Source organism: Pseudonaja textilis, chromosome 14, assembly GCF_049901715.1.
Source record: "Pseudonaja textilis isolate UNSWEBS1 chromosome 14, rPseTex1.2, whole genome shotgun sequence".
Lineage (NCBI taxonomy): Eukaryota > Metazoa > Chordata > Lepidosauria > Squamata > Elapidae > Pseudonaja > Pseudonaja textilis.
In genome coordinates, this window is record NC_142003.1 from 6754564 (window position 1) to 6780151 (window position 25588).

General features: G+C 46.3%; 1 protein-coding gene across 1 annotated transcript in view; it reads left to right on the top strand.

Moving 5' to 3' along the window:
- Window positions 1-210: 210 nt before the first annotated feature.
- Window positions 211-25588, top strand: part of XYLT1 (xylosyltransferase 1) — a 128160-nt gene continuing 102782 nt past the window's right edge. Inside the window, exon 1 of the mRNA XM_026704253.2 lies at window positions 211-876. Coding sequence (XP_026560038.1) covers window positions 460-876 — 417 coding nt within the window. The 5' untranslated portion in view covers window positions 211-459. The remainder of the gene's footprint in view (window positions 877-25588) is intronic.

Below are 25588 nucleotides of genomic sequence, written 5' to 3' on the forward strand. Positions count from 1 at the left end.
CTTAAGAGGCAGAGAATCCCGTCACGTGTGAACCTCCCCACGCGCGTCCAGACACACACACACACACACACACACACACACACACACACACACACACACACGCCCCTCCGACCGAGCGAATAGCTAAGGCTCCGGGAGCAGCTGCGGCGTCTCCTCCTCCTCCTCCTCTTGCTGGCCCACCGCCTCCCGGCGCGCCAGCCGAGCCCTCCTCCTCCTCCTCCCTCCAACGCCTGGCGAGGAGGGGGCTGCCCCAGCGCCGGGCCTGCGTTCGCCTCGCCTCTTCTCCGCCTCCTGCTGACGTCTCGCCAGCCGCCTGCAAAACTCCGGGCGGCGGCGGCTGGCTGGCTGGCTGGCTGGGCTGGCTGGCTTGGCTGGCAGCGGCCGGGGCGAGCAAAAGCGAAGGCGGCAGCAGCGGCGGCGGCAGCGGCAGCAGCAGCAGCAGAGAAGCTGCGCTGCGCGATGGTGGCGGCGGCGACGGGGGCGACGGGGGCGGCTTCTTCTTCTTCTTCTTCGGCGGCCGGGGTGGCCTCCCCGTGCAGCCGGCGGCTGGCTCGGCGCTCGCACTCGGCGCTGCTGCTGGCGCTCACCGTCCTGCTGGTGCAAACGCTGCTGGTGTGGAATTTCAGCAGCCTGGATGCGGCCGACGAGCAGCAGCAGCAACGGCAGCAGCAACGGCAGCAGCAGCAGCAGCCTCCGCGGAGAGGCGCCCTCGCCGCCGCCGGCAGCAGCAACAGCAACAGCCGGAGCGGCCACAGTAGCAGCAGCAGCAGCAGCAGCAGCCGCCGGCGAGAGAAGCGAGACCTGGAGAGCCGCGACGGGCCCCGGGCGCCGCAACCCCGCCGCGCGGCCGGCGCTTTCCGCGGCAAGGCGATGATGGTGAGTAGAAGAGAGAGGAGAGGAGAGGAGGGGAAAGGGGCGCCCGTGGAAAGCCGGGGGAGGGGGGAACTCTTCCCGGGGGGAGGGGGATGTAGAGAGGGCGGCTGGGGGGGAGGACCACCACCACCATCCCCTTCCCCAGGGGCTGAGGATGCTGCCGGCCGTGCACAACCTTGGGAAAGGACGGGGAGGGGCAAGAATGAGGCTTCTCTGGGCAGGGGACCTTTGGGCCGGGGGAGAGGGTGTTCCAGCTTGGCCACCTTGGCTCTCTGCCCCCCCTCCCCTTCCTTGGGCGTTGGAGGGTGCAGGGCCGAGGTGGGGCTCGACCCCTTGGAGAGAGAGAGAGAGTTCTCCTCTCCCCCCCCCACGTGGAGACTTCCAAAGCACCGGGAAGGTCGGGTTGACCCGAGGAGAGACGGGCGACGCACGCCGGAGATTTCCCGGAGAGACGCTTTAGTTGGTAGCAAAGCGCTTGTTTTGGGGCTGGTGGGGAGGGGGAGAGGAGTTGGTTGGGGTGGGGGGGGGGTGGATTCTGCCTGCTTACCTACCAACTTGCTACTCTCAAGCTGTCTTAAAACGTTAGCAAACCAGCGTAGCAGCGGAGAGGAAAGAGGAAAGAAACCGCTCCGGTAGTTAAGTCCGGAGCTCGAGGGGGGGGAATCTTACTAAGGCGAGGAAAGATATAGAACGAGCCGCGTTCTTTCGCTTTCTCCTTTGCAAGCAGGCAAAGAGCGTTTTTTTTATCTCGGGATTGCGCCCTCCCCGCCTAAGCACGTTTATTTATTGAGCTGAACTAGCGGTCTCCCCCCACCCCCCTCCACAGCCCGTGTGGTTGGATTCACACGACCCGCGAAGCTGGACAGGAGAGCGCGATAGATAGGTGGTAGGTAGGTAGGTAGGTAGGTAGATAAGGAGGGAGAGAGGGAAAGAGGGAGACGAGGGAAAAAGAGAGGGGGAGGGAAAGAGAGGGAGGGAAAGAGAGAGGGGGTAAACAGAGGGGGAGAGGAAAAGAGGTGGGGGAGGGAAAGAGAGGAGGAAAAAGAGAAGGGGAAGGAAAGAGAGGGGAGGGAAAAAGAGACAGAGGGAAAGAAGGGGAAGGAAAGAGGGGGAGGGAAAAAGAGGGGGAGGGAAAGAGAGAGGGGGGGAGGGAAAGAGAGAGGGAGGAGAGGAAGAGAGAGGGGGAGCTAACCCAGGCTAAGTTTATGCAACCTCTTTTGTGTAAGCTAGTTAGTTGTTTGCTAAATGTCAGTTTGGTTTGAACGCTGCTTCTTGTTAACTCAGAGGCTACTCTGCTTTCTGCAACTTGCATTTCCCCTCCTTTGTAGAGAAAGAGAGACACCCAGCTACTTCCCTGACACTTTGGTGGCACTTCCATGCATCCCTGATTCCACCCCCACCCACCCACCCTAAATTGCCTCAATGACATTGAAATGCCAGAGGACCAAAATATAGCAAAATCTGCGTTATTTATTTATTTTTCCCGGAATAGATCCCGGGTTAAAACTGGAAGCAAACTAGAGGATTTGGGCTACAGGTTGTCAGCCAGACATCACGGACCATTGAGGATGGAGCTTGGTGTTGGTTTACGTCTCGTTTTGGCACAGTGTGCGGGAAATGTGGGCATTCATCATAGAAGGTTAATGAGTCTCTTTTACATGGTTGTGTTGTCAAGCTTGATTGACGTCTGAGGACCTTCTTAAAATCGTCTGCCTGTGGGATAGGCAGGCTTGAGGAGGAGGTGGGAAGCAGGCGCAGACTTCATCTGAATTCTCCTCTCGTTTCTGGAAGCCAGATCCTAGATGCCAGGGTTCCTCAACATGGACAGAATTCTCCAGCCAGCATGCTTCTCCCATAGAGGGTTTCTCCTTTTCTGAAGAAAGGGATGCTACTGTTGTCCCCAATTCAGGTCTGAGCCTGGTGCCAAAGCCGACGATAGACGCCAGGCACAAGGTGCACAGGGTGATTGCTTTTTATTGGAGTGCTTACTCCAAGGAAAAGGGCTCCTGGTCAAAATGCCAAGAGCCAGGAACAAAAGATTGAGCAAGTTTTATACATTTTCGCTAAAGGAGAAGGTGGGTCAAAGTGAGATAATAAGAAATATCCTCTGATAAACATTTTAGTCATGATTCTACAATTTGTTCTCTTGGTCTCTAGCTGTCCCGATCCCCAAGTCTTGGCTAATGAATGCCCTAGGAATCGTCTAATTCACATTTGATTTGCTGCAGGCCTAACTTTTAGCTGAGGTCTGCAAGTTGGTTAGTTTTATCAGCTGTCCAATTAGCCAGGATTGTTACAAGATTTACACAGGCATTTGTCCTGTGGATAAGCATTCTTTGTTCTTGCAGACAGACTCCACAATTACAGGCTTCCTGATTCACTTTGAAGTGGGTGCCATGACCTAGCTTTAGTTTAGCAGATAGCCCAACAGTACGATAGTCCAATTCCTTTGGGCAGCTAATGTGGACAATGTGTGGACTTCAGCTCCCAGAATTCCCCAGCCAATATGTTTCCCCCATATAGGGTTTCTCCCAGGGGTGTGGTTCTACCAGTTCTCACCTATTCACTAGAACCAGTTGTTAACATTCTAAGCAGTTTGGAGAACCGGTTGTTAGAAGAAATTCCTGGGCTAATCCTGTAAGGAAGGCAGGAAGGAAACATTCTGGTGTTGCTTACAGAAACTGCCTCTCCGTTAACCCTTATTACATTCTTGGCAGGACTAGACTCCCTGTCTCAGGAACATCTCTGGAGTTTTTTTCCCCCTCCTTTGCTGGTGTGGAGTGACCATTCAAAGTTACAGTGGCACTGAAAAAAGTGACTTATGACCATTTTTCACACTTACGACTGTTGCAGCATCCCCACAGTCACGAGAGGCCAGGCGAGGAGATGCGTGCCTCGATGTGAGTGATATTGAGTTGGCCACCCCCATCCAATAACATGTCCACCAAGCCATGTCCACCCAATCACATGACCACCAAGCCACGCCAACCACCTAAGCCACGCCCACAGAACCGGTTGTTTAAAATGTTGAATCCCACCCCTGGTTTCTCCTTTTCTGAAGAAAAGGATGGTACGATAGTCCAATTCCTCTGATGTAATGTAATGTAACGATGTGATGTAATGGATCTAATGTGGGCAATGTATGGACTTCAGCTCCCAGAAATCCATGGGTTGACCATCTTCAACACATGGAATTCTGGGAGCTGAAGTCCATACGTCTTCAAGATCCCCAGACTGGGAACCACTGTCGTAGGCTTAGTGAGATCATAGCATCGGATGCTTCTGAACTGCATATTGTCAAAGCTTCCTCAGCCTTCGGTGAAGGCTTTTGGCTCACCTAAGAGAGAAATCTAGCTTCTCAGGTTGACCTGAAGATTGGCAGTTCACCCAGTGACTCGAATGCAAAAGTTGACCGTAAGCTGTCTTGCTTTTCTATTGCTGATGGAAGCCAATGCTGGGAACAATTTCTCTTGCTGGGATCCATTTTCCCATAGTCCTCTTTTTGGGAAAGACCCCGAAAATCTCTTTCCTCCCCTCCCCTCACCCTCAAAATCATTTCTCCAGGAACCCCGTCTGTCTTGCTCTCGTTATGTTTCTTTTTTTAAAAAAAAAAAAAAAAAAGATAGGAAGCACTTAATCCGTTCCAGTTGACTTCTATTTCCTGTAATCGCTGAAACGGTTTTAAATTTTCAGATATATAGTGTTATGATGGATGCAAGCTGGAGCTGCCTTGTCAAGAAAACATTTCCAGCTTGTCTGAAAGAGGGAGTTAAAGATGCCGGAAACGAAACCATAATTGTGATAAATAACAGAGGCACATTTTTTTGCGGTGGTCCTGTGATCGGATCTCATTCCCATCCCTCGCCTTACCGTATGCAGACTAGTTCCTGGAATCCTCATAGGGCTGGAAGGACCCAAAGAGGTCTTCTAGTCCAACCCCCTTGCTCAAGGCAGGAGAAGACCTCGTATACATACCTTGTGTCTCTCTTCAACAAGCTTCCGCTCATTGTTTCTTGTTTCTCTGGCTGGAGAATTCTGGGAGTTGAAGTCCACAAGTCTTAAAAGTTACTAAGGTTGGAGACCCCTGCTTTAGACAGTAGGTCAACCCCTTCTTTTCTCAAATACTGGAAGACAGCCATCATCATCATCTCCTTTTAATCACCTCATAATCCCTTGCGAGGTGGAGCCTGGGAAACTGAATGCAGTGTGTTTACTGGCTGGATGACTTTCCTGTCACCAGTGCAGAGTTCCGTTCGGCCGATAGAATCTCAGTGAGCCCAGAGATAGAAATATCTGCCTCTGCCTAGGATCGAACTCATAGCCTCCAGATTGTGAGGCGACAGCTCCACCTCTAGGCCACCGCACCACTCCGTGGAAGACAGCTATCATGTCACCCCTAATCCTTCTCTTCGGTAGGCTAGACCCGTGACGGTGAACCTATGGCATGCAGGCCGGAAGTGGCCCGCAAAACCCTTTCTGCCATCACGCGAGCCGTCACCCCAGATCAGGCGCCCTGCACATGCGTGCGTGCCTCCCGCCAGCCAGCTGATTGTCAGGTATCTGACAATTGTGCAGTATACAGGTCCTCGATGGAAGAAGGCAGGTTGGTAGCAATTGTTTTTTCTGCAGTCCTAATTACTCTTTATAAACCCTCTTTAGGTTTAATTCCTACATAGCAATCATCTTTCTTCAACTAATTTCCACCTCTCTTAATCAGACTGCTGAGTAATCTGGCAAGGCGGTGTTTGATCTCTGAGAAATGAACCGGGCTACCTGTTTTTTTCCACACTGGTTTTTCTTGTCAACCCAGTGATGGAAACCTTGCGATCGATCGTGGTTTCTTCTCACCGTTGCAAGAATGGCTGTGCATTAGGCCAGCTGAAAAGGAGCAAAGAACGAGAGACGATGATGGTGGGAAGCATTAGAGTGGCTTTCCCATTATTTTTTTTCTTTGCTCTTAGAAGTATTTAAGAGGAAACGTACGGCTAAATGCAGCTGCCTTTAGATGTCCACCTGGGCGATTACTCTAATGGCTTTCTGGCAGGGATTGGAACGGCAGTTGTGCTTTCTGGGAGTTGTGGTCTGTCCCAATTGTAAGGGCAGATAGACCCCGTGGATTTCAACTTCCAGAATTCCCCAGCCAGCCATGCTGGCATTCTGGGAGTTGAAGTCCATGCGGTCTTAAAGTGGCCATGTTTGAGTAATACTGAGATAGAGGAAGGCTATAAAGAAACTACAGGAAGTCATCCTTCTTCTGGAAGATCTTCTTCGGCTTTGAGGGACATAACGATTGTACAGAATCCTGACTATGATGGACAGTGAAGAAAGTGGAAGCTAAATAGCCATTTAGTCCAGGGGGTCTTCAAACTGGACAGCTGTAAGACTTGTGGACTTCAACTCCCAGAATTCCTTCTCCAGTCATGTTAGCTCAGGGATTCTGGGAGTTGAAGTCCACAAGTCATTAACTTGCCAAGTTTGAAGACCCTTGCGTTAGATAGATAGATAGATAGATAGGGAGATAGATAGGGACACAGGGAGATAGAAGATAGATAATGTAGATCAGGGGTCTTCAAAGTTGACAGCTTTAAGACTTGTGGACTCCAACTCCCAGAATTCCTCCTCCAGTCATGTTAGCTCAGGAATTCTGGGAGTTGAAGTCCACAGGTCTCAAACTTGCCAAGTTTGAAGACTCTTGATTTAGGAGATGTTTTAAGCTGGATTCCAGCACTGAGCAGGGGTTGGTCTTGATGACCTCAGGAGTCACCCCATTTCCATCACTAGACACTGGAAAGTTACCTTCAGATCTGAAGGTAATTTATTGAGCCACGGTGGTGCGGTGGTTAGAATGCAGCACTGCAGGCTATTTCTGCCTGACTGCCGGCTGCCTGCAGCTCAAATCTGGCAGTTTGAATTTCACCAGGCTTAAGGTTGACTCAGCCTTCCGTCCTTCCAAGGTGGGTAAAATGAGGACCCAGATTGTTGGGGACAAAGAGGCTGACCCTGTAAACTGCTTAGAGAGGGCTGTAAAGCACTGTGAAGTGGTATATAAGTCTAAGTGCTATTGCTGTTGCCCTCCCTCCTTCCCTCCCTCCCTCCCTCCCTCCCTCCCTCCCTTCCTTCCTTCCTCTCTTATTCCCTTTCTCCTTCTCCTTCCTGGTGGTGCAGTGGTTAGAATGCCGTATTGCAGGTTGACTCTGCCCACCGCCAGCAGTTCGATTCTCACCAGGCTCAACCTTGGACTCAGCCTTCCCTCCTTCTGAGGCGGGTCAAATGAGGACCCAAAATAGTTGGGGGCAAAGAGGTCGAATCTGTCAACCACTTAGAGAGGGCTGTAAAAGCTCCGTGAAAGCTCTTGCTACTCTCGTCCTGAAGCATCACGTATGAACGGCCTGCCAAACGACCCAAGATCTCTGTATTCATTCCGCCCTCTGCTCGTTGTGCTAGAAATAGGCAGCAGAGCAAACAGCTTGTCGGAGCCCGGGGAAACGGCCTTCTCTGCATGCGTGCGTGATAGTGTGTGAAGAGTTGTGCTTCGACAACGCTGCGTTTCCTTCGAGGTTTGTTAGGCAATGGCTCCCCGAAGGAAAAGCCTGATCCCCGGAGCCCAGTTGTGGAGCGCCTAGTTAAGAAGCGATGATGGAAGGAACCGCTTTATAATAGCGCTCCCTATTTTTAGAAGCCCTCTTTGGAGACTTCATTATTTTGGGATGCGTTTGTGGTGGAGACATCCAGATTTTTCCCACTCATCAGTTGTGGGGTTTGGGGTGGGTTTTTTTTGGGGTTCCTGTTGCATGTTCACATGAAGGCTTTTCATGTCAGGGGCGTGTGTGTGTGTGTGTGTGTGTGTGTGTGTGTGTGTGTGATTGGCAACAGTTGTTGTTGGTGGGGAGCCCTTGTGCTTAGGGTTTTTTTTAGTTCATCTGGATTTGGTAGGGAAGCCGCTTTCGATGCAGGTGAACTTGGCCCCTTGGTGCAATCTTGATTTAATTTCTCTTAATGTCGTTTTATCCTCATCTTTATTATTCGTATAAATGAGTCGAGGCAGCAAGCACACCTAACGCGCCTTTCTCCTTCTAGGGAATGCTGGAGGTGGGAAGTATGGCTCAATTGACTTGGATGGGATGGGATGGAAGCTGCCATAGTAACTGGGAGGGAGGGGGAACGTGAGTTTAATGGAGGTGGGGGCATTATAAGCTTTGTCTTATAAGCTGGTACTTCCTCCTTTTTCTTTTGCAATCGGGCTCTGATATCATGGATCCGTAAAATGCCTTGTGCCTCTTCCTCGCTCTTCAAATGAATCCTGTTCATTCATATATATATATATATATATATATATGAATGAATGAATGAATGAATGAATGAATGAATGAATGAATATATATGGTAAGGCCAATTGCATTGCCTTCAGACAAACAAACCCAACCCCAGAGGCAGTTTGGTATACCGGTTAAGATACCAGGAGACCGTGAGTTCTAGTCCCACCTTAAGCATGAAAGCTGACTGGGCGACGTTGGGTCAATCACCAGGAAGCGGCGAGTTCTAGTCCTGCTTTAGGCATGCAAACCGGCTGGGTGACTTTGGCCCGATCACCAGGAGACGGTGAGTTCTAGTGCCAGCTTATGCATTAAAGTCAGCTGAGTAGCTTTGGGCCGATCACCAGGTGATGGTAAATTCTAGACCCAGCCTAGGCACTGAAGTCAGGTGGGTGGAGGAGGCAACGGCAAACCGCCTGTCAAAAAGTCTTGCCAAGAAAATTGCTGGCAAACTCTTTAACGGACGAGGCATGGTTGAATGAATGGAAGAAAAATAAAATCGGGATCTGAATGAGGGGAAAAAAGGAACTTTCTAAGCATATAAATATATGGAGAGGTAGAATGTGTGGCATTTGGAACCCGTTGATTTTTTTTTCTCTTTTTTTTCTTTTTCTTAGTTTTAGTTTTTATCAATTAATCAGTATACAGATAGTCCTCAACTTATACCAGTTGGTTTAGTGACCATTTGAAATTACAACGGCTCTGGAAAAAAAAAGTGACTTATGACCGTTTTCCCGACAACATTCTCACGGTCACGTGATCAAAATCCAGCCGCTTGGCGACTGTCTCGTATTTACGATGGTCGCAGTGTCCCTCAGTAATCCCCCTTTTTATGACTTCTGACAAAGCCAAGTCAACGGGGAAGCCAGATTCACTTAACAACCGGGTTACTGACTTAACAGCTTCATGGATTCACTTAATGACCGTGGCAAAGGAAGGTAGCAAAATAGGGCAAAACTCACACAACGAACATCTCGTTTAAGCCACAGAAATGTTGGTCTCCATTGTGGTCGTTGTCAGGATTCCGGCAGTTACTCCAATTCAATCATGAGCCTCGAGCCACACTCCCAAAACTAAAAAAGGTTTATTTGAAGGTAACATTCTATGTCCGGCATTTACCTGGGCTTGGTCAACTCTGAGATAAGCAATTCACAGTCACCCTTGATCCTATTTTCCCCCCACCCCTCTGGATGTATCATCTAACGAAACACGTCCATAGCCAAGAGTCATCAATCATGCTCTCCGATTAGATTTTTTCCTGGCAGAAGCTTCAGTCATCTAATCAGTCTCTGAAGAAAATATGAATGGAATGTACTTTCGATTCCACGCTGCCGCCTGCACTTTGAAACTTTCTTTCTATTATCAACTATAAAACGTGTATACAAAATGTTCTATGAGTTGACAGTCGTAAGTCGAAGGTTACCTTTACTCCTTTCTTGTGCCCCCATAGGTCTTATTCCAAAAAGGAAATCGTGTGTGAATTGAGTATGTACCCAGACGGCATCAGGGTATTCTTAATTCCCACTAGCTGAGTTGCGAAATAGAAGTGAAAATGAGTGCTACAGAGTCTGAACAGGCTAACAGATGTGTGATTTAAAAAAAAAAAAATCAACAGCTAAGGTTTGGTACGCTGCAGTCGTGGAAAAGCTTAGAACAGGTTGTGAATTTGACAGTCACACACTCTTCTCCCCACCCGCCACCCCACCCCAGACACAAGTATTGCACAACGCACAAATGGAGTGGAGAGTTCTAACTTTCATTTTAGAAAAGGATGCAGATTATTTTCTCTGCCTACTTACTCAATAAATGTTTTCCCCAATGAGGTATTTATTTTCTTTTGCTTTGGAAGAAAAAAAAAAAGATCTCCAGAGGAGTATTAGTTCTGTTTGCCACCTTGAGTTTGGATAATGAAACATCTGCGAGAAAAAAAACAAAGCTTCAGAGATTCTTCTTCCTCCTCCTCCACCTCCTCCTCCTCCTTCTCTTCTTCTTCTTCTTCCTCCTGCTCCTCCTCTTCCTCCTCCTCATACCTCACTCCCTTCTAACACTGATGGTATTACCTAGTTGGTTCATGAAACGTCTGCAAGAAAACAACCAAGTTCAGAGAGCACCAAGGACTCCTCATTTCAACCCTGAACTATAAATATTCTCCTTTATTATACCTCCATCCCTGCCTCCCTTTCTCTCCTTCTTCTCTTTGTTTGTTTTCTTCTTCCTTCCCTCCCTCTACCTTCCTTCTTTCCTCCCTCACTCACCAGCTGAAGATTCAGACTTTCAAAGCTTAATTACTGTTGCCGTAATAACATCAAACCCGTAATGAATGTTTTTCAGTTTGTCTTTATTTTGTAGCAAGCACACAATTTCCTTCTCAGATCAGTGCAAACATTGTTAGGCATTGTGTTTTGCGAAGGGCCAATAACAGCTTTCGGAGAATAATTGCTGTTATTAATTGGCAATATTCTTTCTCTGTAATCCTGACTTTGGAAGTGTTGCCATCTAAATCACAATACTAAAGCACGCTGAAAACCAGTGTGGGGAGAATCTCGGTTTCTTTCCAGTGTCCAGGTGTGAATGCCAGGGGGAAAAAAATTAAGTTAAAGCATCATTGAGCATGCAGAGGAAGGAACTCTAAGAAATCATTAAGTGTTCTGACCCAACCGGGTTTCCAAAGAGCAAACACAACAAAGGCAGCAGCCCCCACCTTTTAAGGTTTAATAACGATTTTTGTTCCTTTACAGATAAAAGGCTGCTTTCTCCTAATTAGCTCCAACAAGAAAGAGCCTTAGCGAGGTGTTCGTCAATGCTGCCCAAAACCCAGATATAAGAACTAATTTGCAAGATTCTCCAAACACCGAACTAAGATGTCCACCAGTTGAGCTTCAGAGCTTCTTTGCTTTCTGCAAAGAACGCTTTTTCAAACCTGGCTTTTATCCTCTCGAGGGTATTACCTTGCAGCCTTACTCCCGAGTCGCCTGTGCTGCTGTAATTGTTCTTTCCTGCGAGCAATCCTGCGCGCGCACGCACTTGGCACAGGCTCCTCGGGAACATCCTCATTGCTGCTGCCAGCCCCCACAATCTCTGAAGGCAGCAGTCCACTCCCTGATGGTCCTGGCCCCTCATCAGAATCATCGCTTTTCTCAGCCATCCGCATCTGCTGCCGGCTAACCACAACATTAAGAGAAAGTACATAGGGGGGAAGAAGATGCAATAATTATTGGGTATATTTATGTCCCAAGGAGGTACAAAGCTAATTGCCTATTCCAGAAAATTAGCAGGGAAAGGAAAACAGTTGCAGTTACCATCAAGGAATCTCTGCTATACACCATTTTTTTAAATGATTGTTTCTACCTATATCAAAAGTTATCTTCAGATCTGAAGGTAGTTCATTCCATTCCTGAAATATCAACCACGAATGGCTCCTGAAATTGATGGCCTCCAGAATGACAAGGATCTGTACCCATTGCAGGCAGTTCTCGACTTACAACTCTTCATTTAGTGACCTGTTCAAAGTTACAAGGGCACTGAGAAAAGTGACTTATCGACCGTTTTTCACACTTAACGACCTTTGCAACGCCCACGTGATCCTGGGATCCAAGTTCAGACGCTTGCCAACCGGTTCGTCTTTATGACCGTTGCTGTGATCCCGCGGCCCATGTGATCCCCTTTTGCGACCTTCTGACAAGCAAGATCCATGGGGTAGCCAGATTCACTTAACAACCGTGTTACTAGCTTAATAACTGCATTGGTTCATTTAACAATGGAGGCAAGAAAGGTGCCTTAAAATGGGGCAAAACTCACCTAACAATGGTCTTGCTTAGCAACGGGCATTCTGGGCTCACTTGTGTTCGTAAGTCGAAGACTACCTGTGCGAGTAATCTAGTCAACTAACAGTCAATAGTAAATTGGTGCTACAGTAGATAAGGGCCAAGGGAATTCAGGGGAGGCTGGACTTGGGATAGCTGTGACACTGTAAAGACTCTAGGCTGATTACCTTCTTAACTCCGACCCCTGTCTCTCGCTCTTCTTTTCTTACACTTAGTCTTCATTCCAATGGATTTCCTTCCTCCTGTGAGCAAGAACAACCTTATTTTTTGCAGCAGATTCTTAACTGATGTCAACTCATAAAACATTCCTATGCCTGTTTTATAGTTGCCATAAAAAGGTGGGGAGGAGGAAGGAAGGAACTCTGGAAGAGCAGTGCAACAGTTTGAAATCCAAAGTACACTCCAACTCTTATCTTTAAACGATTGTAATTAAACTACCAGAGCTTTTGCCCACGAATATATTTAACTGGAGAATGTGAATGATGATACCCAGCCTGTGAACGTGCTCAGTTGGAGAATCTGATTTATGACACACCCAGTGGGGAGGGAGAAAACAGGATCACAGGGGACTGTAAATTGCATATATCAGAGTTGGCTTCATACAGGACAGTGCTAGTATGTAGCCTCTAATAAATCCTTTGAAGTTTATTGAAGTTTGGCTGAAGAATCATGATTTAATTGGGGCAATTGCTGGAATCCTGACAACTGAATTGTTTGAATGCCTAAGTGACATGTTAGCATTTGTTTTGAGGAGAGAAGCTTTAACCTGGAATATTTTCCCAAGCTTCCTCTTATTATTAGACTTGATGGAAGGAATCTTCTGAAGTTTCATTCGTTGAAACGTTCAGTTGTCCTACTTTTTTTTATGTGACTGGAATGATGATAGGTTTGCAGGTGAAATGATAAGGAGTCCGGATGAGCAAGGCTACACTTAATACACAATAATGCCACAGTCACATTACTGCTATATCTATAGCCCATTATGTCTGTGAAATATTTTGCTGAATGGGATGTTTGTTCTTAAAGAAAGAAGCTCATAGGGAAGTGGAGGATTGACATTGCAGAGTCAATTTAATTTAAAGCTAAGCTTGCATCTTAAAGCTGTAAATAATCATTTAAATGTCAACCCCGGATCAGTTCCTTTCTCATAAATGGTGACTTGTTTCAGTTTAGCCTCCCTTCCCCCTACTAAAGAAAAGCCAAGAATGGACCCCTGTTTTAACTTCAAATTGCAGGTCTTGGGTGGGGTGAGTTGTGTGACATGGTCCATCCTAGTTGAAGAAGCCATTGTCTTCTAGGATGTGGTTGATCCACAGTTCCCAGCATCCAACTTTACTCGTTCTGATAGCTTCAGAGCTTCTGGAAATAGTAGTTCAACCACATTGAACTCTCTTTGGCTTCTTCATCAGCCAAATCTAATGTAGTATATGAAGACATCCCTTACTCAACTTTGTTTATTTTGAAAGTTCTTTGGAAACCTTTTCAAATAGGTATTGGAAGTTGGCAGACTTTTTGGATCAGGGGGGACGCTTGGAAGTTTTGTGGAGTCTTCTTTATTATAGATATAAATACAGATAACCCTCAACGTACAAGCACAATCGTAATCAATCAGAATTTCTCTTGCTAAACAAGGAGTTGTTAAATGAATTGTGTGTCCGATTTCCCAAGGGAAATGCACAATAATGCCGCAGTCACATTACTGCTATATCAACAGATACTCTGGTGAGATTCTGTGATGACCCGGAGTGTGGCACAAAGGCAACACAGTCAGATAAGCAATAAGAGTCCCTTTATTATCTCCAACTTTGCCCCCAATGTCCAGGTTACCTTCTGGCTGGAGAAAAATTCTCCCAGGAACAGCCTTTGACTGCAGAAAATTCGGTCCCGAACAAGGTAGACACAAACTGTAACTTAAAGTCCAAATAAGCCAAACTGAAGGAATTAGTGTGGCAGGGTAGGAGCAAGAATTTCAGACTTGAAAGCACGGCAAAACTCACACAGTTGGGAAGACACAGGAACACAGATAAGCCACGACGATCCAAGATAAAGTCACATTTGCTCCCAATAGCCTGCTGCATGCAGCTTGCCTTTTGTATACACTGTGTTGCCAGCTGTAGCTAATGAAGGGAATCAGGGCCTTTTCCTCCCCCGTAAGCCACACAACCCACATTGCTCTCTTCTCTTGCTCTTCCCTGCGTGCCCTAGGATGAAGGGGGCCTGGGTCTTCCTCTGAACTCCCTCTCCCTTGTTCTACCTCTTCCCTGCTCTGCCCAGCTGGACTTTGCCCTTCCTCAGTTTCCTCCACAGTCAACAGAGCCACACTCCCACTCCCTGTCAGCTGTTCGGCTTCCTCCTTGGAGTGACAGGGGCATGACAGATTCTTATAAAGTGGTGATTGACAATAAAGAAACCAATTGACCATTCTTGGAGCTGTCCTGGTTGCTTGAACCTGGCAGTTGGACCCAGAAACCTTCTAAAAGTCTTCTCCAACTTTCTGAACCCGTGGCTCTACGTATCAAGGTCACTAGCGACAGATGCTGACTGCCTTGAATTTGCATCTGTCTCCCCTCCATTTATTGGACTGTGGTCACCTTTCACCCCATCTTGAGGTCATTGAGTGACCTCATTGATGACTTATTGGGCCAAAGGACTTCTTTGCTTCCCACCGTTCTACCAAGGCCGGTCAACCATCTTGTAATTTTATTTCTATGAGCTGCCTCTTGAGAGCAGTTGGCTCTTTTTCTTTTCTTTTTCTTTTTCATTCTCACAATGTTCTTGTGTAAATGAAGTAAACAAAGCTGTTGGCGTGGACACCACGAGATTAATAATACCTTGCCGGGTTTTTCAATTTGCTCAGATCTTGGCGCCTTGCCTTGCTGGAGTTTAACAGTGTGGCAGCGTAGAACGGAAGCATTTTATGTTATCTCTGGGACACCCAGTGGCCCTCTGGCCCCTGCTCGTATGACAGGTATCCAAGCAGGCTGCGTTTCTTTTCCCGAAAAATGCAGTCACATGTTCGGATTAAAAACATAATGGCTTTAATGATCACAGCTGCCAGCTGGCTAGCCTTAAGATGCTCAGATAGAGAGAGATGAGATCCCTTCTTCCTCTCGGCTAAAAGTACTTAGGTGCTGAGTGGTTGCCTCTTTTTGTGTGTGGCTGGGATTTTTTTTATTTTTATTTTTTGGGTGCACTCCGGATGCGATCGTGCCTGAACAGTTCTGTAAATCCTGCATGTGTAATTTCCATATATCTCCTCTCTTCGGTCCAACGCAGGAGTTTCATTGCTGAGGGTAACATGAGCAGGAGGGTTTGGGGGTGTGGGTTCAAGTTTGCTGTTTTGATAACAATTGAATAATCAGTTTCCAAGAGCAAGAGCCCTTAGACTTATATACCGCTTCACGGTGTTTTGCGGTCCTCTCTAAGTGGTTTACAGAGTCAGCCTATTCCCCCCCAATAATCTGGCTCCTCATTTTACCCACCTCGGAAGGATGGAAGGCTGAGTCAACCTTGGGCCAATAAGGATGGAACTCCAGGCTGTGGACAAAATTAGCCTGCAATGCTACATTCTAACAGGAAGGAAGGAAGGAAGGAAGGAAGGAAGGAAGGAAGATAGTAATAGCACTTAGACTTATATATTGCTTCATAGTACTTTACAGCCCTCTCTAAGCAGTTTATAGAGTCAGCCTCTTGCCCCCAACAATTTGGGTCCTCATTTTACCGACCTTGGAAGGACGGAAGGCTGAGTCAACCTTGAGCCTGGTGAGATTCAAACTGCCAAATTGCAGGCAGCCGGCAGTCAGCAGCAGTAGCCTGCAGTACTGCACTCTCACCACTGCACCACCAATAGTTCTGCAATTCATCCAAGAATATTCCAATACAGGTAATCCTCCACTTACAACAGTTCATTTAGTGACCGGCACTGAAAAAAAGTGGCTTATGATCGTTTTCCACAGTTACGACCTTTGCAGCCATCCCCGTGATCACGGGATCAAAATTCAGTTGGCCACCAACTCAAGATTTGCACAGCAATCTTCTCCCCTAACGGTTGGCACTTGCTAAGATAAGTGTCAGTGGAACTCAAGGAGGGTTGAGCATAGTTCGCTTGTGGCGACGTAGGGATTCCAGGCTGATCTCCCTTTTCACTCTGCCTCCAGTTCTGCTGTTTCTAATTCTCCTACGTGAACTTCGTGTCATAAATGAGATGGAGCAGATTTTCTTGAGACGCATGGGCATGTACAAAGAGAAAACTGTTCGGCTTTCTCACCCTGTTGGTTGCGTTTCCTCAGATGTAGAATCAGGAGACCGAGCCATCCCATATTAGTTAGTATGAGCAACATCCGATGTGGTACCATGTGACTTCATTTCTGCTTCTCCAACTCACTTCCCGAGCCATGTGTGGTTTCTGGTGAAATTTGTCACTTTCTGCTGTGAGGAACCAGAAGTTGAGGTTTTTGCTTTTTTTTAAACAATTCATGTTCTGTCAACACATTTGGGGCTTCCATGGATGGTAAGCAAAGAGAGAAAGCTCTCCTTCTTCTAAAAGAGGAATGTTTTTTTAAAAACCACCAAAAAACCCCCACTCTTTCAACATAGAAAATTGCCAAAAATATCCATGAGTGATTGAGCTTGTTGAAGTCGATGGGATATCTGAGTAAACATGACTGGAGACGTGGCTGTTGGACAGAAATAACACATACTCCTGAGCCGTGGTAGCGCAGCGGTGAGAGTGCGGTACTGCAGGCTACTTCTGCTGACTGCCAGCTGCCTGCAAGTTGTCAGTTTGAATCTCACCAGGCTCAAGGTTGGCTCAACCTTCCATCCTTCCAAGGTGGGTAAAAGGAGGACCCGGATTGCTGGGGGAAGAGGCTGATTCTTGTAAACTGCTTAGGGAGGAATGTAAAGCACTGTGAAGCAATATGTAAGTGTAAGTGCTATTGCTATTTATCTATCTATTGCTCTCTATCTCTAAGATCCGTGGTGGTGCAGTGGTGAGAATGCAGTATTGTAGGCTAACACTATCAGCAGTTTGATCCTGACTGGCTCAGAATTGACTCAGCCTTCCATCCTTCCGAGGTGGGTAAAATGAGGACCCAGATTGTTGGGGGCAAATAGGCTGTAAACCACTTAGAGAGGACTGGAAAGCACTGGGAAGTGGTATATAAAGCTATTACTCTTTCCTTCCTTCCTTCCTTCCTTCCTTCCTTCCTTCCTTCCTTCCTCCCTCCCTCCCTCCCTCCCTCCCTCCCTCCCCTTCCTCTTCCTTCCTTCCTTCCTTCCTTCCTTCCTACCTTCCTTCCTTCCTTCCTTCCATGGTGCGCAGTGATTAGAATGCAGTATTGCAGGCTAACTCTGCCGATTGCCAGCAGTTCGATCCTTACTGGCTCAAAGTTGACTCAGCCTTGCATCCTTCCAAAAATCCTTCCAAAATGAGCTAAAAATGAGGATCCAGATTGTTGGGGGTTAGGGTTGTAAACCTCTTAGAGAGCACTCTAAAAGCACTGTGAAGTGGCATATAAGTCTATGTGCTATTGCTGGTTTGGCTGATTTATAATCCACCCGAACTCTGGAGCTTTCTGGAGAAAAGATCAAGTTGCAGACCAATCTTTGATCTGTCCAAAATTATGATTCCTTGTTTATTGTTTATTCTCCCAATGCTCAGGGCCCGTCTCAATTTAATGGAGAGGCACAATCTTCTACAGGCAGTCCACGACTTAACAACCAGAATTTCTGTTGCTAAGCAAGACAGTTGTTTTTTATGGGCTTTCTTGCCCCCATTGTTCAGTGAATCGCCGCAGTTGTTAACATAGTAACACAGTCGTTAAAAGAATCTGGCTTTCCCGTGGATTTTGCCCGTGACCCCGTGTTACGACTACAGGTAGTCCTCAACTTACGACCACAGTTGAGCCCCCAAATTATGTTGCTAAGGGAGACATTTGTCAAGTGAATTTTTCCCCCCGTTTTATGCATCTTTTTCTTGCCGCATTTGTTAAGTGAACCAGTACAATTCTGAAATTACTAGCACGGTTGTTAAGTGAATTTGGTTTGCCCCTTTCGGAGTCTGAATCCAAAGAGGAAGACGAGCAGCTGACAGGGAGTGGGAGTGTGGCTCCACTGGCTGTGGAGGAAACTGGGGAAGGGCAAAGTCCGGCTGGGCAGAGCAGGGAAGAGATAGAACAAGGGAGAAGGAGTTCAGAGGAAGAATCAGGCCCACCCTCTCTTCATCCTAGGGCATGGAGGGAGGAACGGAGAAGAGAGCAACATGGGTTGCATGGCTTATGGGGGAGGAAAGGGCCCTGATTCCCTTCATTAGCCAAAGTTGGGAAGACAGTTGATAGGAAAGGCAGCCTGCGTGTGGCAGGTTGCTGGGAGCAAACATGACTTTATCTTGTGCTATCGTTGCTTAACTGTGTTACTGGCGTCTTCCCCAACTGTGTGAGTTTTGTCGTGCCTTTCTGAAATTCTTGCTCCTGCACTGCCAAACTAATTGATTCAGTTTGGCTTGTTTGGAGTTTAAGTTACAGTTCGTGTTGACCATGTTTTGGACTTTATTCTCTGCAGCCAAAGGCTGTTCCTGGGAGTGTTTTTCTCCAGCCAGAAGGTAACCAGGAGATTGGGGGCAAAGTTGGAGATAATAAAGGGACTCTTATTGCTTATCTGACTGTGTTGCCTTTGTGCCACGCCCCGGGTCATCACAGTCAGTAGTCAAGCATCTGAATGTAAATCACGTGCCCCTGGGGGTGCTTCAGTGGTCGTAAGTGTGAAAAACGGTCCTAAATCCCTTTTTTTTCAATGCCGTTGTAACTTCAAATGGCCACTAAATGAACTGTTGTAAATCAAGAACAACTCGTAACCGTGATTGCTTAACGCCTGAATTTTGACCACACAATCATGGGGGAATGCCATTATGGTCATAAGGGTGAGGACCAGTTGTCAGGCCCCTTTTTCTAGTCCTGTGATCATTTGGGGTTGCTAAGCAACACAGTAAATAATCTTGAGCAAGTTGCAGTTTTGAGTTCATGAGAACCCAAAAGGGACAATTTGTGCTGAATTCATATAATTGATTGAAGAACCATTTCCTCATTATGCAATAATAAGATCCTCCGTCACATTTTGCCAGATGCACTTAATGGCTCTTTTCCCTTGTTGGTGTTCCCTTCTCTCATTAATGAACAGTCATTAAGTAGAATTTTTACTGTCTGATTTGCCAGGGGTTTTATTCATGCCTTTTCATCCACAACAGACTGGAACTTACCGGATTTGCAGATGATCCTAAGCTGGCCGGAATAGCCAACAACACCCAAGAAGCTAGGCTCAAGATCTAGATGGATCTTGACAGACTAGAACACTGGGCCGTATCTAATTAAATTCAACGTAGAGAAAAGTAAAGTCCTACACTTAGGCAAGAAAAACCCGAAAGTACACATATCGACTGGGTGAAACCAGGCTCAAATAGGCTGAAAAACAGCTTCTATCCCAGGGTAATATCTCTGTTGAATTCTACTGTATAGTCCAGTGTTGGTGCCATTGTCGGAGGTTTTCAATGTGTGGAGTGTGAAGGATGCGTCTTTGTGTTTATTTTCATGGTCATGATGTGCAGTGAAGATGGTGTTTGGTTTCGTTGTACGAGGTGCCATGACAATAAAGTAAATTAAACATAAACTTAATTGGGTTTTGTCCCCATTGACTTTCCTTGTCAGGAGGTGGCCAAAGGAGGTGGCCATGTGATTCCAGGACGCTGCCACCGTCATAAATGTGAATCAGTGGTCAAGCATCCGTATGTAAATCACATGAACATAAGGGAGGCTGCAACGGTCATAAGTGTGAAAAATGGAGTGCCTTCCCGACTCTGTTATTCTATTGTAGGAAGTTAGCACCCACACTTCTCCTAGAAAATTGAAATATCCTAGGAAATATTAAAAAGGCAGAAAATTTCCCCTAAAAAGAATAGAAACTCAAGAGCAGAAACTCACCTCAGAAGTAGAAGCTCACCCCCACCTTTGTTAATGGGTGGGCCATTAAGGCCTGGGCCATCCTATTTTACATAACAAAGATCTCCAGGTAACGCTACAGCAATAGCTCAAAAGCCCTTTCAATGCATCATCATCCAGCAAGGCTCAACCAAGGCTGGAACTCAGGACAGGCTACAGAGTTGTCCCTGCATGGCCCCAAGGGAGTCTGACAACCAATCAGAATACAAGCTCCAATTCAAATCCCAACAAAGGTTATAAAACCCAGGCACTCTCAGCATATCAGTCCCTTTCTTGATCTCTTCCTTCCCCTTGGAGCATGTGATCATCCTTCCTTTTCACTCTGGAGCTCCAGGCCACGTGGTCCTGCCCACCATTAAACCTTCCAAACAGCCTCCATGTTTCCAGTCTCTTTTTTCCCCACTTGGAACTGAACCCAGAAGGATATTTCTTCCAACACTACCTATTCTATCTAAATCACCGTTTAGAGTTGTACGCTACAATGAACAGGGTTAAGATATGCCGATTTTTGGAAAGTTACCCTCGTTAAAAAAAGAAATGATGTTATTTATAGGCACCCGATCATATTTCACATAGAGCCCCTTCTTTCCGCTGACACCGTTTAAACGCCTTTCGAAACCGCATTGTTTTTATGGAGTTCAAACCCATTGCTGTGCTAAAGATGTTTGCGGGAAGGGTAATTAGCATTGAATTTTGCAGTGTGATGGATTGTGCTGGGTCTTAATTGCGGTTTGCAGGTGCTGCGAGCTGTCAACGTACCTTATGCGTAGTGGGTTTTTTTTTTTCTTTTCTGAAGGCTACAAGCAAAAACGGAGCGCAGGGCTGCTGAATTGCTTTTCTCGTTTTAACGCAACCTGAGAAAAATATTGTCTTCAGTCAAGACCGACTCCGAGCCATACCCGCCCCCGCTCCCCAAAGAAATGTTGATGGGACAGTTGATTCAGGCATGCGCTGTTAAAAAGCAAGGTTGAACGGCTGTTTTAGCACCTAGGAAGAGCACTTAGACTTATATACCGCTTTACAGTGTTTTTACAGTCCTCTTTAAGCGGTTTACAGAGTCAGCATATTGGATGACATGTGGCCATTTTGGATAATACCACTCTATAAAACTAAGACCACACCTAGAGTACTGCATCCAGTTTTGGTCACCGCACTATAAAAAAAAGATGTTGAGACTTTAGAAAGAGTGCAGAGAAGAGCAACAAAGATGATTAGGGGACTGGAGGTTAAAACATATGAAGAACGGTTGCAGGAACTGGGTATGTCTAGTCTAATGAAGAGAAGGACCAGGGAAGACAGGATAGCAGTGTTCCGATATCTCAGGGGCTGCCCCAAAGAAGAGGGAGTCAAGCTATTCTCCAAAGCACCTGAAGGCAGGACAAGAAGCAATGGATGGAAACTAACCAAGGGGAGAAGCAACTCAGAACTTAGGAGAAATTTCCTGACAGTCAGAACAATTAATCAGTGGAACAATTTGCCCTCCGGAAGTTGTAGATGCTCCAACACTGGAAGTTTTTAAAAAGATGTTGGATAACCATTTGTTTGAACTGGTGTAGGCTTTCCTGCCTAGTCAGGGACTAGAAGACCTCCAAGGCCCCTTCCAACTCTTCTCTTCTCTTCTCTTCTCTTCTCTTCTCTTCTCTTCTCTTCCCTTCCCTTCCCTTCTCTTCTCTTCCCTTCCCTTCCCTTCCCTTCCCTTCCCTTCCATTCTATTCTATTCACATTTCCAGATCATCAAGACACCTCCCATTTCGAAGCTGAGCAAATTGGTCGACTCATGATTCTGAGTTGTTGTTTTTTTCCTCCCTCCACCCTGCAGCTGCTTTAAATTGTTTTGGCAAACGCAGCTCCTGTGATTGCCTTAAGGAAAAGAGCTTTTTTTAAGTTGATGAGGCACCTGCCTGCCTGACAGCGTGGCATTAACTCTGCTCCAATTTGCTCTCTGTGGATGCACGGTTCTGAAGTCCCATCAAACCGTGGTTGGTGTGGAGGTTTTTCTGTAGGTTGACCCAAAGTTGAACCCGTCTTGATTTAAGTCAACCTGCGATATGACCCAGGGGGCGGGGGGAGTGTACAAAATTGTTATTTTTACTTAGCTATTTTTCTGACGTAGGCTTCACAAAATCACGAAGCAGACTCCTCACCCCGACAAAAAACCCTTTTATTGGGGTGAAAGTGAATTCCTCTCATTCACATCCAGCGAAGTCCCGGTAAACAGTCTTTCAAGAGATTTCACAACTACAGACCTTTATCAGGCTTGGAGAGTTGCCAGGCTGATAGCTTCTAAACGCCACTCTGTAGGAAAAATTACTTGGCAAGAAGTCAGGAACAGATTTTCACCCTAATGAATTCAACTAATTGTCTCCTGCAAACACCACTCCCCTTTCAGTCCTCTTTATTCCCTCTGGGAGGGGCCATTCACCGTCCACCTGTGCCCTTACTCCTGAGTCGACCCTTGTTCCTTAACTGTTCCCTTCTTCTGGCAGCTCTGTGCATGTGCACATCAGGAACAGGCTCCAGCTGTTCTTCTTCCCTACTGATCTCTGACTCCAAAGGCAGCAGATAACTGTCGGACAGCCTTGGGCCCATCTCTGCCTCCGACGCAGACCACTCGTCAGAGCCTTCCCCAGACCCCAGGACTGGGCCATGTTCCTCCCCAACCTCCTCACTATCCAAGTCTACCGCCAGCTCCGCTGGCAGGCCACAACAGCTATGCTATGATCTTGCTTACGTCTTCCTTGCAGAGATGAAAACTTCAGAAATGGATTGTTGGGAAGAGAGACAGCGATAGTTCAGTTGCATACCTAGATTCAAAGTAGGGTTTGAATAAAAGCTGATTAGTTTGGCCATAGTCCCCTGCTAAGTCAGAGGTACTCCACCAGTAACCTTGCAGTTACGGTTTATTCCTGCTTGTTTTTAGCCATGTTGGCTGAGGTTCAGGACAGGTAATCCTTGACTTACAGCAGTTCATATAGTGATGGTTCGAAATTCCAACGGCACTGAAAAAAGTGACTTACGATCATTTTTCACACTTAAAACCATTCGCCCCATCGTGGTCATGTGATCAAAATTCAGAAGTTGCACTGCCGACTCATATTTATGACGGTTGCAAGGTCCCAGAGTCTTACGATCACTTTTTGCCACCTCAAGACAATCAATGGAGAGAAGGGGGTGGAAAAAAGGAATTTAGGAAACCTTGCTGGGATGGGAGAAGCCAAATCTGGATTTCTTTCCCCGTTTTGACATGTATCTTTAGTAGAATAATTAAAAGGATGCAATATTCTGGTGTGTGGTTTGTGCCTCCTGGAAAGATTGCCAGTTAATTAGTGGCAAGAAAGGTTGATGCCCAGGGCAGCTTTTGTCTTAGTGAACTAAGCAAATGTTAATGATTTTGGGCGTAAAAGTTGGAGATTTAGCGGTTGGGAAGCAGATGGTGATATGTCTTATCTGCCTCTGGCCCAGATTGTGAAAGATTAAATGTCAGGCTTGGCTTTATATGCACGTAGAAGCATAGAAGCAAAGACGCCAGTTTCTAAAACGACTTCAAATGCTTAGAAATCATCAACTCGGGGGAAAAAAAGGGTGGCTTTCGTTTCAGAAGGTGGGGAGAATACCGGAACTGCCTTATTTTTTTTGCAACCCAAAATGCACTACCTGGAGCCAAAGCTCACACTTGTTGGGGATTGTCTTTCCAAAAGTGGGTGGGGCCAGGAGGAAGAAGTGGGCGGGGTGAAGAGAAAGAAGTGGGAGGGGCCAGGAGAAAGAAGTGGGCGGGGTGAAGAGAAAGAAGTGGGTGGGGCCAGGAGGAAGAAGTGGGCGGGGTGAAGAGAAAGAAGTGGGTGGGGCAGGAGAAAGAAGTGGGTGGGACCAGGAGAAAGAAGTGGGCGGGGTGAAGAGAAAGAAGTGGGTGGGGCCAGGAGAAAGAAGTGGGCGGGGTGAAGAGAAAGAAGTAGGCGGGGCCAGGAGAAAGAAGTGGGCGGGGCCAGGAGAAAAACCTATGCTTATTTAATGTTAGTTTGATTCGTGGGGAAGTCAGTGGGAGAACCGGCAGGGACAGTCCCAACTTGCGATCACGCGATGCCTCACTTAATGACCATGTGATTCACTGAACGACTACAATGGGAAAAAGTCGCATAGCCAGATGCGGTCCCAAGATACCTCACTTAATGCACACACCACTTACAACGACAAGTTTTTTCCCACTCGCCGTTGTGGTCGTAGGTCAAGGACCACTCATACACCCCGTAGCACTAGTTAAGCATGAAGTTAAGCAAATTACTCCTCCCCGGAAATTGGCCCGGAGAGTAACGGTTGCATTTCATCTTCTCCTGGTTCCAAAAAGGGAACCAAGGTTCCCCCACCTCTTTGAGAATGGGGAAAAAAATGCCCAACCTCGCCACGTTGATGATTCAGGCTCAGTTGTCTGGCAAAAGAGCCGCTTGCTCTTCAGTTTCGTATTTGGGGGAAAAGAGACAAGTCATAGCTTTGAATGAACCCAAAGAAGGGATTTATCACAACAAAGGAGGAATTTCCAGACAGTGAGAAACAATCAATCAGTGGAACTGCTTCTTCCATCACTGGAGGTTTATAAGAAGAGACCAGAGAATAATATTAGTTCTTACGATGAAGTGAAGAGGTTAATTATGTTGTTTTTTTCTTTCTTTTTAAATCGAATATACTTTTCATGTATCCAAAAGGGAAACTTGCAGACCCAGACTTGAAAGAGACATATGCCAAGTAGTAACTACTAGAAAGTTATTATTATGGTTTGTTTTTTTTAAAAGTGTTAATTCAAAATTAAAACTATGGGAATTTTAGGGGAGGAATTAACTATGTGACATGTTAATCACAGGGGTGGCGTCTCGAAATTGGCAATAATAGGGCTGTTTCTTTGTTTTTGTTTTCTATACTTGGAAATGTTTGAATTGAGATTGAATTTTTTGGAATAATGAATTAAGTATATGCGAGGAAATTGCAAACCTTGACAGAAGAGAATATAAAATATGACGAATATGAAGATATCTAAAGAGGGATTAAGAATCTAAGGAAATAGATTAAGCAATGTACTGAAAAAGAAATATAAAATAAGCTGGAAGAAATTAGATGATTAAAATTAAAGAAAATATACAAAGTAAGGTTAGGGCATGTTATCAAATGTGAAAGATGAGTAGGAAATGAAAGTCAAATTTGTATGGAAATGGGTTAACTTGGAATCATGCTGTTCACTGAAAAAAAGATGTTTTTAATATGTGAAAATTGAATAAAACTTTTTCCAAGAGAGAGAGAGAGAGAGAGAGAGAGAGAGAGAGAGAGAGAGAGAGAGAGACTGGCTATATTTGTTGTTGCCACTTCCAATGTTCTGTATTTTAGTGAATATTCTATATTTTAGTGCATGTTATGTATTTTAATGAAATTCCATGCAGGTCTTGGGTCTCTCTGTTGTAAGGGGCTGAAACACCAGCCCCCATATCCCCAGGCCAGCCAACATTGCAGAGGAAGTTGGTTTGTCTTCAGTGCTGTGTTCTTAATGATGGTTTAAGTCTTCCTGGAAGAATTTGAATCAGTGGTGTCGACTTTTCTCTGAAGT